The sequence below is a fragment of the Microcebus murinus genome, chromosome 2 (genome assembly GCF_040939455.1).
Source record: "Microcebus murinus isolate Inina chromosome 2, M.murinus_Inina_mat1.0, whole genome shotgun sequence".
NCBI lineage: Eukaryota > Metazoa > Chordata > Mammalia > Primates > Cheirogaleidae > Microcebus > Microcebus murinus.
In genome coordinates this window covers 101,342,723-101,359,568 of record NC_134105.1, presented here as the reverse complement: position 1 = coordinate 101,359,568, position 16,846 = coordinate 101,342,723, and the positions used below count along the sequence as shown (strand labels likewise).

The 16,846-nt window shown below is 47.2% G+C and overlaps 1 protein-coding gene across 2 annotated transcripts; it reads left to right on the top strand.

Annotated features, from left to right (window-relative positions):
* Positions 1 to 10,364: 10,364 nt before the first annotated feature.
* On the top strand, positions 10,365 to 15,951 carry CRNN (cornulin). 2 transcript variants are annotated; one of them, XM_076011134.1, is made up of 3 exons: positions 10,365 to 10,412; positions 12,426 to 12,576; positions 13,935 to 15,951. In XM_076011134.1, exons 2-3 carry the CDS (start codon positions 12,439 to 12,441, stop codon positions 15,606 to 15,608), a joined length of 1,812 nt encoding a protein of 603 aa, XP_075867249.1. In that variant the 5' UTR covers positions 10,365 to 10,412; positions 12,426 to 12,438; the 3' UTR covers positions 15,609 to 15,951. The 2 variants fall into 2 exon arrangements, with proteins under 2 accessions (XP_075867249.1, XP_075867252.1); XM_076011137.1 differs by having other exon boundaries at positions 10,366 to 10,412; positions 12,405 to 12,576.
* The last annotated feature ends 895 nt before the right edge of the window (positions 15,952 to 16,846 follow it).

Sequence of the window (16,846 nt, the reverse complement as noted above, 5' to 3'; positions counted from 1 at the left end):
TGCAGACCAGGGAGCCAAGCCCGAGCATCCAGTCTAGGAGGCAGTGAGCACTTACTTTCCAACCTTAGTAAACTCCCGAGGGCTTCTTTTATTCAGATCTTAGGAACTGACAGAAAAAGAAATAAAACTGACAGAACTCACACGATTGTATGAACGACTTTGATGAAAATCTTAGCTTAAGAAAAAGTGTGTTCGCAATAGATTTCAAATTAATTTACAGACTACTCCTGGGGTTAACAGGAATCCCTTCTCACTCGGGAATTGGTAAGCCACGCAGGTGCGGTCCTCTCTGGATTTCCTTCTTGTGTGAGTCTGGTTTTGTGTCAGTCGTTGTCAACGTACCCTCAAATATTCCTAGCCTTGCGCCGTAGCTTTTATAGAAGCGGCAGAGAATTTTCTATCTTTCCATTGCAGTCAAAACTTCAAAATCTCTATCAACTGTAATTCAAACTCTTTCTGGTCTTACTTTGCTACTGAGCATGGAAATACATCAAAGAATCTCTAAACCCACCTGTAACATGTAAGCCCCTGCTTTGAGATGTCTTGCCTTTTGGGACCTAATCAATGTACGCCCTCCATGTATTGACTTAGGGTCGTATGTAATTCCTGTCTCCATGAATGTATAAAACCAAACTGTAACCTGGCTACAGGCACATTCTCTTAGGACCTCGTGAGGCCATGTGCTCTGGGCTGATCATGCACTTTCAGCTCAGAATAAACCTCTTTAAATTATTTTACAGAGTTTGAGTTCTTTTCTGTTAACACCAGTTACCAGGAAAACCTTTTAAGACTCATTATTTTATTTAATCTATACATCATCCCTGGAGGAAAAGGTATTATTAATATGTTTAGGCTATTAAGTATGAAATGTCTGATTTCCTTAAGTACTGTTTGACAGTTAATATCTCTGACATTTCACTTTGACACTTCTTGTTTTATGTTTATTGTGAAGGTACATTCTCAGTCTTTCAAACACACATTTTGGCTTGTGATTATCTTTCAAAAATATTTTTAGAGCAGTTTTTGCTAAACCATAGATAGGTCAAAAATTCATGTTATTTTTGAATATGAGTTCCATCATGGAACCAATGCAGCGCAGACAGCTCAAAATAACAATAAAGTGCTTGGGAAGGATGTGGCTAATGAACACACAGTATGTTGATGGTTTGGGAAGTTCCATTCTGGTGATTTTAGTCTTGAGAATGAGCCATGTGGGTGACCTGAGACCAGGGTAGATAATGATGAGCTGAAAGCTGTAGTGGAAGCAAATCCGTCTCAACCTACACGTGAGTTAGCAGCAAGGTTTGACATTACTATTCCAACAACATTGGACCATTCGAAACAAATCAGCAAGGTAAAGAAGCTGGATAGATGGTACTGCATGAATTAAACAAATATGAGAAGAGAAATTGTCTTGAAGCTTGCCTTTCTTTGCTGTCACAACATAGAGGCAAACTATTTCTACACTGTATTGTTACATGTGATGAAAAATGGATTCTTTTTGACAATTGCAAGCATTCAGCACAATGGTTGGATAAAGTGCTGAAACACAGTCCAAAACAGAATATTTATCAAAAAAAGCTAATGGTATCTGTTTGGTGGTCCAGCGCTGATATTATCCACTACAGCGTCACAAAACCTGGTCAATCCATTACAGTGGATGTCTACAACCAATTGGACAAAATGATGAGGATGTTTGTGATTAAGCAGCTGAGACTGGTCAATAGAGACAGGCCAATCCTCTTGCAAGACAGCACTCAACCACATTTTGTGCAAACAACGCTGCTCAAACTACAGCAGCTGGACTTGGAAACTTTCTGTCATTCACCATATGCACCAGATCTTGCACCAACTGACTACCATTTCTTCCAGATTTTGGATGACTTCTTACAAGGAAAATTATTCAATTCTCAACAAGGTGTGGAAAACGCCTTTCAAGATTTCATCACCACTCCCTCCCTAGGCTTCTTTGCTGCTGGCATATGCAAGTCACTGTATCTAAGATGGCAAAACTGTGCGGATAGTTTAAGTGCATGCATTGATTAATTGTACTGCTTTTTGTTTGAGATATAAAAAACTAAACTTTTTATTCTAAATCAGTATTTCATATTTAATGAACTAAGCTCTATTTTTAGAGAAAAGGCCAAGACATAGAGAAAGTAAGGGATTTGTCCTGAGTGACTGAGCACCTAAGTGGAAGATCCAAAATGTGTCCTGAGCTCAGCTGGCCTGGAAAGCCCTTAGTTTTCATTTGAACAACAAAAACAACAAAACTTTCAAAGGACAGGTTAAGAAGAGACCAATTAAGAAGCAAAGAGGGGGCCCTGAGTTCTTGGGCTGGTGATACCAAAAGAAGAGGTTAACTCGGTGGTCATGTGTGCTACGACATAATGCCTCAGGGCACCATGGCCCTGCAGTGGAGAGCTGCTTCTGAGGTCTTGCCCTTCTGTGGGGCCACCCTCACCTATGCCAAGATTCCTCAATGTGACCTCCACCTAGGTCCTTGTTCCCACACAGTGCAGGGGACTGTGGAAGAGGCCTGCATGTGGATAAAAGCACTTTACTTACCACTCCTGGGCACTCATGCTCCCCACCCTACCCCCACCCCACCATGGAGAAAGATGCACATAGAAAGAAGCCACCAGTCCCAGCTCCACCCAAAGCCATCGGCATGACTTTGGACAAGTCATTTCACCTCTTTGAAAATCAGGTCCCTCCTGTGAAATATGGGAATAAGAAGAAGAACCTTTCAGGCTGTGAGAAGTAAAGGCATGAGTAGGTAGGAATCACCTCCCGACAGTGGCTGGCACACGACCAGTGCACAGTCCACAGCTGCTGAGCTGGTGAATGAACTCATCATATGCGACTAAGAGAGCCTCTTCCCGACCGGGAAGGACTCCTCCCACCTCCTCTGCAGTGTCTTCTAACATCCATGGTCAGGACGGCCATTTCACCTGAATCTTGCTCCTAAGTCCTAAGTGAAGGGTTGGCTAGTGGATCTTGGCTTCTATGACTGCTCCTGGGAGCCTGGCACTGCCACTCTTCAGCCTTCCAGGCCTTGCCTGTGACCAGCTGCCCTTGGCAGTCAGTGACTCAGACCCAGCAGTCAGGCCCACATGGGTGTGCGTGGAGAAACATGACTTCTGTCGTGGGCACTGCTACCCCTTCACCAGCACATATTGAACAATAATAGCACACACCTGCACCAGATATGTATTCCATATGCAGCAATGGTTGGCAGGAATATGGATTTGTAGAACTTTTACAATAATTGCACGTAAAACCTTCAGTTTGGGAATGAGGGGGTTGAAATCAGGTTCTTAGCACTCAGATGGGGGGACTGGGCACACACAGCAGCTCTGCATGCCAGTATCTATGCACTGCAAGGCTCACTGAAAGGATGCGTCTAGCTTTGTGCACCACAAAAGTTGCAGAAGTTGAATATTATTTCTTCTGTTTCATAGATACCTATAGTTTCACTTCAGATTGGTCTGCAAAACAGATCCTAACATTAGCTTTATGTTCTTTTGTTCTGAAATAGTAATGGCATATAAACTAACATCAAGGTAATGGAAGGAAATCCTTTTGTAAAGAAATAAACATACCTTTGTTAGTGCTGAATCACTCACTGTTTTTTTTCAATTTCTATTTTTGGATTTTCCAAGATGTGTGTTATTTATTTGATCCATTTGAATTATTAACTTCATATACATTCCTCTTCTTTGAATTCAAAAAGACTATTCACTACTACTTTAAAATAACAACAACAATAATAATGCCCTGTGTATTTTAGAGTTCATCAGTTTACAACGCACTTCCACATCCAGTGTGTAATTTTAATCTCACAATAACCATATGATGTAAGCAAATGTTATCACTATTTTACAGATACGGAGACTAAGGCTCAGAGAGGTTAAGGGACTGATCAAACCAGGTAGCCAGTTAGTTGTCTGGTGGAGCTGCGTTGGTCTCTTCTCTCCTGAGAACAAGAACAATGTTTGTGTGCCTTCTGCTCTTCCAGTTCAGGCTTCATCAAGGTGGCCCAAGGGTAATTCATGTGCAAATTTACCAATAACCAGTGGCCTCCAGAAGGAGTTCAGAGGCCCTCAATACCCAGCACCTCACCCTCTTCCCATTAGATAAGGTCTGTATTTCCAAGCCCCAGAAGTAACTCCCTACTTAATGTCTTTCACCTTTGCACATCCTTCGTGTTCCTCTATGATTCAGTTTGCTCAGAACATTCTATCATCCCTTTTTAATCCTGCATACCTCCCTGGGAGGGAGAGGTGCTTTGGTCCATGGAGGAGGAAATAGGTAAAAGCTGACCAACCCTAGTGGAGACCAGCACAGACAGGTATAGGTACGCAGGGTTAAAACCAGCACAATCCAGTCCATCCTGACTTAGAGCTGCATTCAAGTTTTCCCCAGTTTGTTCCTGGGATCTCCATTTGGCCTTGGACACTGAGGTTTCCCACTCTATCCCCACGAGCACTGGGATGAAGCCCAGGAGTTTGAGCGAGACAGAAATATGGGGCCAGCATGTTGGGTGGGACATCACCCAGCCCTCGTGTTTTTAGGAGAAAGTGGTGCTCTCCTGAGAAATGAACAGGGCTTTCACATAAAGTCGTCATGTTGTAGAACCTCACATGCAGGCTTGTGTATCCGATGTGCAGTTGAAGTCAAACACTGGGACACCAGTGCTTGGAGACAGGAAGGTTTATTTGATTTGGCCAAAGTGAGAAGATTGGAGAGTAAAATCTCATAGATCTCTCTTTCTAAAGAGGTAAAGTGGGAAGGTTTTATGTGGCTAAGCGGGTAAGGGAGGGGATTTTAAGCGACTGAGGGTGAAGTCTGTTTTTTAGTTTCAGATAACATCTTGAGCCACCAGACTTTTGGGTATCAACAGTTAATTATTTTAAAGGCATTTAATTTTCTCTTTTTTTGTAAAATAAACTTATATTTTTTGTGACCCTGGAGTTGTTTGACCTAAAAACAAAAACAAAACAGTACACTGGTAGTTGATGATTACTGTGAGAACAAGGGGTATTGGGAAGGAAGGGAGCATGTATCAGGTGTAAGGAAACAAGGGCATAGTGAGAATTTACATTGTGTTGGTCACTAAAAATGCTGGAACACTAAAGTCACAAGGGGCCCAACTGCAATCACACATTTGCTGCAGACAAGCCTTGTCCTCAAATGGGGGAATAATCTAGAAAAGATGATTGAGCAAATAAATAGGCAATGACAATGATGATACAGCAAAATAAATGCTGTCAAAGATGCACCAACAAAAGAGTACTGAGAGCAAGCTCAGACATTTGAGAGAGATCCTGTCTGGCTGAGATAATCTGGAAATATGTTAGCATATGACATTATGGAGGCAGCATTATTTGAGTTGGGTGGAGGCCTTGGCACGGATGTGGAGAGGAGGCTTCTGCGGCAGGAAGGAGGGCTTGCAGGAAGTCAAGAAGGCAGCAGGAAGGGGGACTTTGCCAAGAATGGTAGGCCCATAGTTTTGACCACAGATTATGATAGGAATAAGGACAAAGTAGGAAATAAGTCTGTTGCCATGACATTTTAGTCTACAAAGCTTTGGCACCACCAGAACCTCGTAGCATTCTGAGAAAGGGCACTGGAGAATCAGGGAGAGGCCCTCTCTGCTCCTGCCATGGTTATTCTCTATTCCTGGTGGGAAGAAAGCTCTTGGCACCTTCCAGTTTCTTATTCTAGGATCTCTACTTAAAGGTTGGACACCTAGATCTGGGATATTCAGAGTCCCTGAAAAATGGTCGATCCAAGCTTTCCTGGCCAAACCAAGGATGTTAATGATTGTGTGAGCCACGTGACTCCCGCCTGGGTCAGGACTCAGAGAAACCACGGGGCCAGCACAACCTGTCAGAGGAGGGATTAGGCCCAGGAGATTGACAGACACTCACTAAGTCACTGGAAGCTGACTTAGTGTCAACAGGGAAGTCTCTGGTATCTGCCTAATCCTTCCTGTCATTTCTGGGGCTGAACTTGAGCACCTGGGCTTCCGGGATGCTCTGACCAGGGCCTGAATGGGGTGAATTTGGGAGAAGATGCTACAGTTTGGGCAGAAAAAGGATAAGAAGGCCTAGAACTGTTCACTGTTCTTTTTCCCGCCAAGAACCATGCCCCTATCACCTTGTCTTTCCGTCAGGATATGTAGACAGCAGGGACCAGCAAATTCTCTCATCATCCAAGCAACTCTAGGCAACAGTTCTCTGCCTTTCTGACTTGTCTTTGTTTGTTTCTAAAGGTGAAGCCCCAAATCATGGAATTTTCCCATCTGCTACTGTTTGGGAGAGACATGACAGTGTCTAACCACCACCAGGCCCCTGTTCCGTATCACCGCTGTGTGGTCCTGGGTGAAGGTGAGGATGTCTGCTGAGCAGGCTTCCATAAGGGCTGGATTTGTGGTGCCACTGTAACGGCAGAAATTTGGAAGCCATCCAAGCTGCATTACTTGCACCTGACCCCAAAAGGGGGCAGGTAGCTTACCCTGGTATCGCCCGCCCCCTCACTCACAGCCAGTGAGGACCTGATGGTAGACATTGATGAAGCTGCTTTGGAAGATACTTAATCAGGCAGATGATATTTAGCCCACAGAGCAGTCTATCTTGGCCTCCTGTTTGTGTGTGTGTGTGTCTGTGTGTGTGTGTGTGTGTGTGTTTGTGTGTGTGTGTTAAGTACATTCTTCTTTGAGACAAAGAAGGGGATTTTAGAGGATGCCAACAATGATGTGAAGCAAGAGAGAAACCAAGGGAAGGTGTCACCTCCATAAAAGTCCAGCTGCTTTCCTGGGCTGAACTTATAGATACTTTTGCCAAACATTTTGGATTTTGCTGCTGAGGAAGGGGAAAGAGGCAGGGAGGAGGGGAGTTAGTATCAAGAGGGACTTTTTCCCTCAGGCCTTGTCCCCAGTATCACACAGTGCCTCTGGATTGGGGAATTCGGACTGCTTGTTACCGTGTGTGGTCAAACAGCTGCCTCACTTAGTGGTAAAGCTGGAACACGCCATGCTGAGCTGGCTTTAAGTCAAAGGGAATTTTCCAAACTTCGACCTGAAGAAATACAGCCAAGAGGCAAGGCAGAGGGATTAAGACACTGGGCTCTGAAGTTGGACAGGTTTGGGTTTAAATTCTGCCTTTTCCATTTATCTTCTGTCTTTGGGAAGTTGGTTTAGTTATTTACATGATAGTTTCTTCATCTGTGAAATTGGCATAATACCTTTGCTACTACAGGGTTGTTGTGAGGGTTACATGAAATGATGTGTTAAGCTCTTAGCACGGGACCTGTACTTAGGAGGCATGCAGTATTAGCAAATAAAATAAAGTAAAATAAAACTATCAAAGCAACACAAGCATAGGCAGAGTAGTGTTGCTAACATAGACCCTGATCCACGTTCTTGAGCAGTGATTATCCACCCTAGACTTTATGGTATTTGGCTATATTTTTTATTTAACATTTTACAGAATTCTATTTTCTGTTTTCTAAAACAATTATTTTTGGTATGCATGGCCTAGTTGCCCAATTGGACTGATTTTCTGGAAAGCGGATCTTACTCTTCATTTGTAGCCCACTAATGTGTGGCAAACACTGGCTGTCACTAACAGAAATAAATCAAGCAGAGGTCAGTAATAAATTTCTGAGTTTGTAAGAAGGTACCAAAGTGCAAAGATGAGTTTCTGTTGCTTTGAGGTATTTGTTTACCCCAAGGCAGAGTGAGCAGGGGATGAGAGTTTGGCTCAAGTTCTGGTCAGGCCTCTCTGCCTTCCAGCATGCCCAGAAAATGTAACTACTAGGCAAAGTCACTAATGTCAAACTAAGTGACAAAGAGAGGCTCTCTTTAAAAAAAGAGATACTTACTCTAGGGTAGGGCATTGCAATGGGAACAAACATGCCATAGTAAACTATGTGTGTATCCAGGGAGGTAAAGGAAGATAAAGATTTTTATAGAAGAAATGAGGAGGATTACATAATTGTTTTGAAATGATTACTCTTGGCTACAAAGACCAATAACAAGGGTGACACCAATTCTAGGTTTGACAGGCATTTGCTGGGCAGATGTCCTTGCAGAAGTATTTTTTGTGTAAAGTTGTGGTGTTTGCAATCTTTGATAGTTTTGTTACCAGGCGGACGCGCATGAGAGCCTACTCTTCACAGCCTTCCTGGGCTCTGTTTGTCAGGGCTGTTAACATAAGTGACTCCATTTTGATTCTGACAACTTTCCCACTAATTTATAAACAACTCTTTATACAATTTACAAACTAGCAAATCTGTACACTCGACTAGAGACTGTCAGCCCCAGTCGCTCCCACCTCCTCATCTCCAGCCCTTCCCACACACGCCAGCCAACTCCTCCCAACCCAGCACACACATGCACTTCATCCACCACGACTGCGGTGCCCCAGCGCCTCACAGCCCACCCCACTTGCAGGCTCAGTCCTGCCCCAGGCACATGTAAAGACGTAGGCTTTGGGGACAGGCAGACCTAAGTTCAAATTCAGATTTATCACTTTCTAGGTGTGTGACCTTGGGTAGTTTACTTAACCTCTTTGTGCCTTGGTTTCTTCATCTATGAATTGGGTGTATTAATACCTACCCTATGGCAACCTCCTGAACAAAGCACCTGGCTTGTTACTTCCTTTAATTTCCCTTAGTTTCCAACTTTTGTGGAGGTTCTAAGCCCTTTCAGATAAAGCTACAGAAGGAAGGTCTAACCTATTGGACTCCCTCTTGTTCCGCAACTTCCCTCTCTCCTACCCGCCTTTTCCCAACTCTTATCACCCACCATGGCAACCTCAGCCCCTTCCTGCTCCCAAAGCCTGGAGCCCCTACTCTGCTCAGCCCTGGCCAGCTCCCCCACCCCAGGGCTGGAGCCAAGCCCTCCCCACGTGGACAGACTTCTCCAACTGCAGCCTGCCTGCCCGCAGCCTGGACTCACCCGTGCTCTGCAGCCTGACTGGACGTGCCGGAGCTAGTGCCGTGCCGCAGGGCTGCCCTCACTATGCCAGCTGCTGCAACCAAGGCCTTACCGTGCCTTCCCATCCTGATGGCCATTCCTTTCCTGTCCGCTGCATGCTGACGTATTAGTGAGGATGCCAAAGGTGGCTTTCCCCATCCAGAGTCACTCGAGAAGCTATATATACTTCCTGCAAAAATGCCTTTTAGGACCTCTCTTTGGGACTTGGCTTCAGAGCTCAGAAAACTTCCTTCTCAGCATCCTCAATCATGGTGGTTCTTCATGCATTGAGCATAAATTCAGTATTTTTGAAGTGTCGAGCATCGCTGAGAGAAGAATGAGTGGCAGCGTGTTGCGTTAGAGAGAACCAGGGCCCGAGTCTGAGGGGCTCCAGTCCAGGCCCACCCTTCTCTGCTCAGAGGATCTCTCAGTGTTCTCACTTACAAAGTGGGCTTGGCCATACCACCTCTCGGGAGTGGCATGAGGACAAAACCAAAGGTGAGGGTCACAAAAATGAAATGAAATGAAATGGTAATTGCCATTATCATTCTTCTTGCGGACTTTGCCCTGGGACTGCCAGGCTGTAACCTCCAGGAGAGTAGAAACCGCTGTCACCCGTATTCGGTGCCGTCTCTCTAGGGCCTGAGCCCAGTGTCTGACACAGAGCGAGCTTTCCGGGGGCGCTCGCTGACTAGTCGGCCAGTTGAGCTCCCCGTCTTTGCAATGAGGAGGCTGCACGTGATCATGTTCCGCCTCTTCTCTCAGCAGCTGTAAAATGCTACCTACCTATACACGGGGTGGGGCAGGGTATTAACCTTTTTAGGTTTTAATTAAAAATGAGACCTAACTATAAAGAAATGAGACTAGCATTCTTGTGTCTCATGTGCTAGGTGTGAAAGGCAATTCCAAAACAGGAATTTGAAAAATGTTCTCCGTAACAGCAACATCACCAGGAAAACATGTGTAGCCTCCCGGAGCGGCCACTTTGGAAGGATGACCCTCAGGAGATGGATGTGTCCTCGAATGTTTGTGTAAAAAAGGATAAGGCTTCTCAGACTCCACAGACACACAGCACGTTCACCAGGCCCCTGGCCTGTGCCCAGCACCGCAGAGCCCGTCACGTCAGAAAGAAGCCTCCCTGACAAAGGTGAGGACAAAGCAGGCGAGGGCACCAAATGTGGTAGGAGGGGCCTGCTAATTAGACCAAGGCAGCCAGGCGTCAGCAGGTGAAACAGGGAAGAGAGGAGGCTGGGCTGGGCCGGGCAGAATCTTGAATGAATTAAGCCTTCCCATAGGGCGGGACATCCTGTCTCAAAAAAAAAAAAACAAGCCCTGATTAAATCCCCTATAAAAGGTCCTCATCGTGCTGGCCTGGTACTCCACACACCGCTCAAAAGCCACTTGTCTTCTCCTGCCTGGGCCTTAGGTAAGTCCCCTCTTCCTCTTTCTCATTCTCAGTGTCTTGGTGAGCTGAGCTTCGGGTCTGAGATGAGCCACAGGCTGTCAGTGCTGGCTGTGGGTCTCAGGCTAAAGCAGGAGCTGGAGGACATCGGGAAAGATACTCTCCTGAAGCAATCGGGCTTTCTCCTCCTCCCCTGAGGCTGGCCTGGCATCTGCCCTCACTGACTGAGCTGGCAGCAGCAACGGAGCCACCCACGTGCCTTCCTGGATCCGCAAAGGTCTCTTGCTTCTGAGGCTCTGGAAGCTTCTTAGTGCCGAAAGTCTGTGAGATCAGAACCAGTTTACTTGTGCCCACCCAGGTAATGCAAACTGTCTCAGGAAGGAAGGGACTTATGTGACTCCTCTCTCCTACCCCAGGCTGATATTTAGGCAAGATGTGTGTAGATTTATTCTCAGGTATCTGAAAGTGTAAGTAAAAGATCATCATATTATTTTTTCTATGTATAGATAAAGTGGTTGAAGTCTGCCACATTGTTTAAAAATAAAAGGATATTTTTCATCTGTGTTGAGGAACAATATTCTGAGTTTTGTACCTTGATGTACACAAGAGAAAAAAGTCTGCCAGAAATTGTTGGCTACCAGGTTTGAGAAAGGGTTCCCCCTGAACAGCCCACCTTGGGTCTGTGACTCTCTGAATCTTTCTGTCCACACTGACCTGCTTTTCCTAGCACCCGAGTCTCCTTCCTTCCCTGACTCTCTTGCTTCTCCGACCACCTCCCCCTCTTTCCGTGCATTTCTCCTTTACGCCTTCGTCATCCCTGCCCTGGTGTCCCTGTGCTGCAGACCTCTGTCTCCCCTTGCTTTTGAACCTTGTCGTCTTTGATGCCATCTCCTCCTTTCCGTCTCTCTGAGGCTTCTGCTTAATGTATCGCCAAGTCTCTGTGCCCCCTGCCCATCCAGCCACACCCAGGCCTCACCTCAACCTACCTCCAGATTTGTTGCTAATGAAAAAGAAAATTTCCCATTTGATTGGGAACCTACTCATAGGTCACCAGGACTCTGGGCTTGATGAAGCCACTTGCCAGTTGGGCAAGCTGACTTCTCTGACAGGCGCCAGGCCTGAGAACAGAGGTCACATGCAAGGAAACTTGGACTCTCACAACTGGAAGGCACCCCCTCCTCAGCATTCCCAACGGGGGTAGCCCAGCCTACTTCTGAACACCTTTTCAAAGGAAACAAGAAAGGGCAGAAATAGGCCCCTGGAATTCCTGCTTGGCTCCACCCAGGACGGGGGTTGACTCACATGTGTTCGTACTGCCTATTGGAGTTCCTAATGGGACCCTAACACCCTGTGATAGACAAATGAACCCTGTCCACAAGGTACATTCTAGAAAGCTCATTGCATTTGAGTTAAAGAGAGACAGGTTCTAGGATTTCTTGGTCCCTTCAAAGCTGTGTGGCCTAACTTCTCTGAACCTGTTTCCTCCACCTATAAAAAAGTGAAGATAATAAGGATTACAAGAGCTGGTATGCAGGAAAGTGCTTTGTGAGCAGTAGAGTTTATATAGATGTACACAAATTATATGTATATATGTGTGTATAATAGCATAGTAATGATATTTAATAGCTAGCCCCAAGTATAAGCCAGGCATCTGCCAAGGGCTTTTTATGAATTATCTCTTTAAATATTCACAATAGTCCTATAAAGTATTAATATGACTTTCATTCATAATGAGTAAACTGAGGCATAGTGAGTAAACTCAGGCATGGAGTAAACTCAGGCATGGAGTAAACTTGGCCTAGCTCACATGACGGGTAGGTGGTATGGCCAGCATTTAAATCCCAACTCAGGATCCTGCCTCCCAACACTGAGGGCTCCTCCTCCCATGCATAAAATACAACACTTAGGAAAGGACAAAGGAAGACAGACCAGAAGCAGAGCTGAATGTGCAAGGAAAGACCTAGAAGCCGAAGTGCTCGGGAGGAAACAGCTGAGGTTGATTACAGAGCCCCCAAGGGGGCTTCTCGTCTTTTCCAGCTTGACTTCCAAGATGCCTCAGTTACTGCAAAACATTAACGGGATCATCGAGGCCTTTGGACGCTACGCCAGGACAGAGGGCGACTGTGCAGTGCTCAACCGAGGGGAGCTGAAAAACCTCTTGGAGCATGAGTTTGCCGATGTGATCGTGGTACGATGCGTTGAGCCAGGTGGGGAGGGATGTGACGGGAGAGTGGCGGCGTGTGTGCCTGCAGAGGCTTTGCCTGGTAATTCAAGAGGGCAGCAGAGGAATCCAGGCCTGCTCTATGGATGGTGGCTGTGCAGGCCGAAAGGGAGAGAGCGAAAGAATGAGAAACAGACGATCAGGAATTCACGGGCCCAGATCCTTAGAGAAAAGACCTTGGTTTTAATGAATTCTAATTTGAAGGCAAGGTGAAAGGATTCTAAACAGACAGCTCAGAGAGGAGCAGAGCCCTGGAATGTTCTAGAAATGAAGATAATTGCTGCTTTCTGCTGCTGCTTAAATTTGATACAGTAAACATTTCCCATGTCTATCTGAAATTTGATCATCCATTAATAAGCATTCATTAGAAGCATAGCTCTGTGCCTTGTACAAAGCAGTTGCTCAAAAACATTAGCTAACCAATCACATCAGAAATGAAGTTGTTAACAGCTAGGGGGAGACTCTAGGAGGCCCACCCCACCTACTTGTGGCAAAGCAGAACCAGGGCCTTGATGCACTTTCCTGCCTTTGTTTTGCATCAGAAACTACCAAGATCTTGAAGGCCTGGGGGACAGGATGAGTGGCACAGCAGGACACTGTGTCTGCATGCCCAGGGCAGCCCTCCTGTCCCACTGCACCGCACCCACTCTATCTTGGGAAAACATCTGAGCCTCACTGAAGAGCTCACAGAATTCCCATGGGCCTCCCACTGTGCTTCTCTTCAAGTTGGGCTGGCTGAAGAGAATGCGGCCTCAATGCCAGGGGCATCAGGGCAAGAACAGATCAAAGAATCAACCCTAAAGCCCAGAGAGTTGCTTTGTGAGCTCAATCATTTATTCATTCTTCAAAAAATCTTTATCCTATTGTCCCGTAGGCCAGAAACTGTACCAGACAGAGGATACAAAATAAAAGATGCTTCCAATCCTTGAGGGAGAGAGACAGGCGAGAAGGAAGGAAGGAAGGAAGGAAGGAAGGAAGGAAGGAAGGAAGGGAGGGAGGGAGGGAGGGAGGGAGGGAGGGAGGGAGGGAGGGAGGAAGGAAGGAAGGAAGGAAGGAAGGAAGGAAGGAAGGAAGGAAAGAAGAAGGAAGGAAGGGAGGGAGGAAGGAAGGAAGGAAGGAAGGAAGGAAGGAAGGAAGGAAGGAAGGAAGGAAGGAAGGAAGGAAGGAAGGAAGGAAGGAAGGAAGGAAGGGCAAGGCAGCGAAGTGTGGGTGCTGCCACAGTGGTGTGTGTGGAGTGCGGTGGGGTGGGAGGGGGCGGAGCCTGCAACTGGCCTAACCACGCCCTCCTCAGGGGAGGGACACTGACTCAGCCTCATCTTCTCCAGAGACCCCACGACCCGGCAACCGTGGATGAAGTCCTGCGCCTGCTGGATGAAGACGGCACAGGGACTGTGGATTTCAAGGAATTCCTGGTCTTGACGTTTAAAGTGGCCCAGGCATGTTTCAAGACCCTGAGCGAGAGTCCTGAGGGAGCTTGTGGCTCTCAAGCATCTGGAAGCCTCCACCCTGGGGCCTCACAAGAGCCAGGGGGAACACAGACAGCTGGCACTCAAGTGGGAAGGTTGGGGAAAGGGCAGCATCACGAGGAGATTGGCCACGGACAGAGAGAGCAGGCATCTGGAAGGCAGGGCGGGACTGGGACTCAGATCCAGGGTCAGGACATCGGCTCCATGTGGGTCAGTAGCTATGACAGGCAAGCTGAGTCCCAGAGACAGGAGAGAACGAGCCAGCAGACACAAGCACCTGGGCACAGGGTTCAGACACAGAGAGTAACAGAAAGCAACAGTCATCAGACTAGAGAGACGAGGTCAGAGACACAGTCACAGACCAGGGACCAGGACAGAGCACACCAGACAGGTGAGATGGTGACTGGAGCTGGAGCTCAGACCCAGGCAGGTACCACCCAGACCGTGGAGCAGGACAGGAGCCATCAGAAAGGAGGCACCAGCCACCAGACACAGCAGTCCACCCAAGGCCAGAACAGAGGGACTGAGACCCAAGGTCAAGACAGGAGCCAGACCAGCCAGGGAGTGACAGGGGGACGTGTCCAGATACAGGCAGGGTCACACACCCAGACCGTGGAGCAGGACAGGAGCCATCAGAAAGGAGGCACCAGCCACCAGACACAGCAGTCCACCCAAGGCCAGAACAGAGGGACTGAGACCCAAGGTCAAGACAGGAGCCAGACCAGCCAGGGAGTGACAGGGGGACGTGTCCAGACACAGGCAGGGTCACACACCCAGACCGTGGAGCAGGACAGGAGACATCAGAAAGGAGGCACCAGCACCCAGACACAGCAGTCCACCCAAGGCCAGAACAGAGGGACTGAGACCCAAGGTCAAGACAGGAGCCAGACCAGCCAGGGAGTGACAGGGGGACGTGTCCAGACACAGGCAGGGTCACACACCCAGACCGTGGAGCAGGACAGGAGCCATCAGAAAGGAGGCACCAGCACCCAGACACAGCAGTCCACCCAAGGCCAGAACAGAGGGACTGAGACCCAAGGTCAAGACAGGAGCCAGACCAGCCAGGGAGTGACAGGGGGACGTGTCCAGACACAGGCAGGGTCACACACCCAGATTGCAGAGCAGGATAGACACCAGACTCTAAGCCATGTAGGGGCTACAGGACAGGGACAGACCCAGACGCAGTCAGGCAGTGGTGAAAGATGGACACAGGTGAGCACCTATGAGGCAGGAGAGACAGTGCTGGGAGGACAGGCCCAGGCTGGGGCAACCACCGTGCCAGGAAGACAGGACTGGAGCAGCACTCACCCAACATGCAGTGTGACAGGAGGGCAGGGAGAGAGAGAGCCTGCAGTGGTTGGCGAAGAGTGGGTTGATGACCACACAAGGGAGGTAGTGATCCACAGGCAGGACCAGGGCAGCCTGCACACCGGTGTCCCTTCAGCACAGGGCCAAGGTGCGGCCCAGCCAGAAGGCAAGCGAGGCACCGCAGCTACAAGGCTGTATTCCTACTTCAGAAGCAGCAAGTCGTAACTCCCTCTGACACCAATGCCCAATACCAAAGAAGACAGCTGCAGAGAGGTTGACTTGTTCTGCCCTGGCCAGTCCAGTTGGTATGTCCCTGGACATCAGCTCTTAATCATGGTGCTTCCCTTTTAGGTCTTTCTCAATGAGATCATTTCTGCAAGGTACTTTCTATCCTAAACTCCTCTTTTACCTGCTTTGCGGTGCAGACCCTCTCAGAAGCAGGAAGACATTGGAGCAAGTCAGCCCACTGTGCAAAATTCTCCTCAGTTTGCAGGGGGTTTTCTGGACTACTTTTATCTCTGCCATCTATTGCTCCATCTACCCTAATAAAATCTTCTCAAGCAACTGACCTCTGTGTTTCATTCAATCACCTGCTATTGACGTGATGGGCTAATGGATATGGGGTTATGATGATGATGAACTGGATATGGCCCCTACCCTTGAAGAGCATCTAGTTGAGAAAATACCATGCAAGATTCCAAGAGTTAGAAAGAGTCATAGATAGGAGATTTCATACTTAATACTTGGCAGAGATGGATCAGGAAAGGTTTCGATCCAAAGATGCTTTCTTACGATGGCCCTTAAAGGACAACTGGGATTTAGATAGGCAAAATTATTCCTGAGTTTTCACGATTTCTAATTCTAGAGTGTCAAACATCTTCATTTGTAAGGTCACAGAGGAAAGCTAACTTAAGGTACCAATGGACGCAGTGAGGCCCCAGGGGCTGTGTAGGGGACAGGGAGAAGGCATGTATTGCCAGGCACTGAGCCAGGAGCCGGAGCCCATCCCCTCCCCCCTCCCGACCCACTGGGGATGAATAAGTTACCAAGTAGAAACTATCAATTCTGATTTATCATAAGAATCACCAGGGAGTAGTTTTTAAAATAAAGAGTTATAAACCTAACCCTAGAGAGGCTAATTCTAAAGGTTTGGAGTGAAGCCTATGAATATCCCTTAGAAATTTCTTAGGGAGACTTGTGCTTTTGGCAGTACTGAAGGCTAGATCCTCTGAGAAACATCCCACAATAAAATAACTTGATCCTACATAAAGCATACTTTTCACTGCATTGTTGGTTTACAGGAGGTAAGGGAAATCTCCAAAGAAAAAACAAAATAGGATAGACTGAATAACAGCCTCCAAAGATACCCATGTCCTAATCCCGGGAATATGTTACCTTATATGACAAAAGGAACTTTGCAGATTTGATTAAGTTAAGGATTTTCAGAGGAGAGGTTATTCTGG

Coding starts and splice junctions, on each gene's coding strand:
- CRNN (XM_076011134.1), top strand. CDS start 12,439: ATGCCTCAGTTACTGCAAAACATTAACGGGATCATCGAGGCCTTTGGA. Junction 12,577..13,934: donor AGTTTGCCGATGTGATCGTG/GTACGATGCGTT, acceptor CATCTTCTCCAG/AGACCCCACGACCCGGCAAC.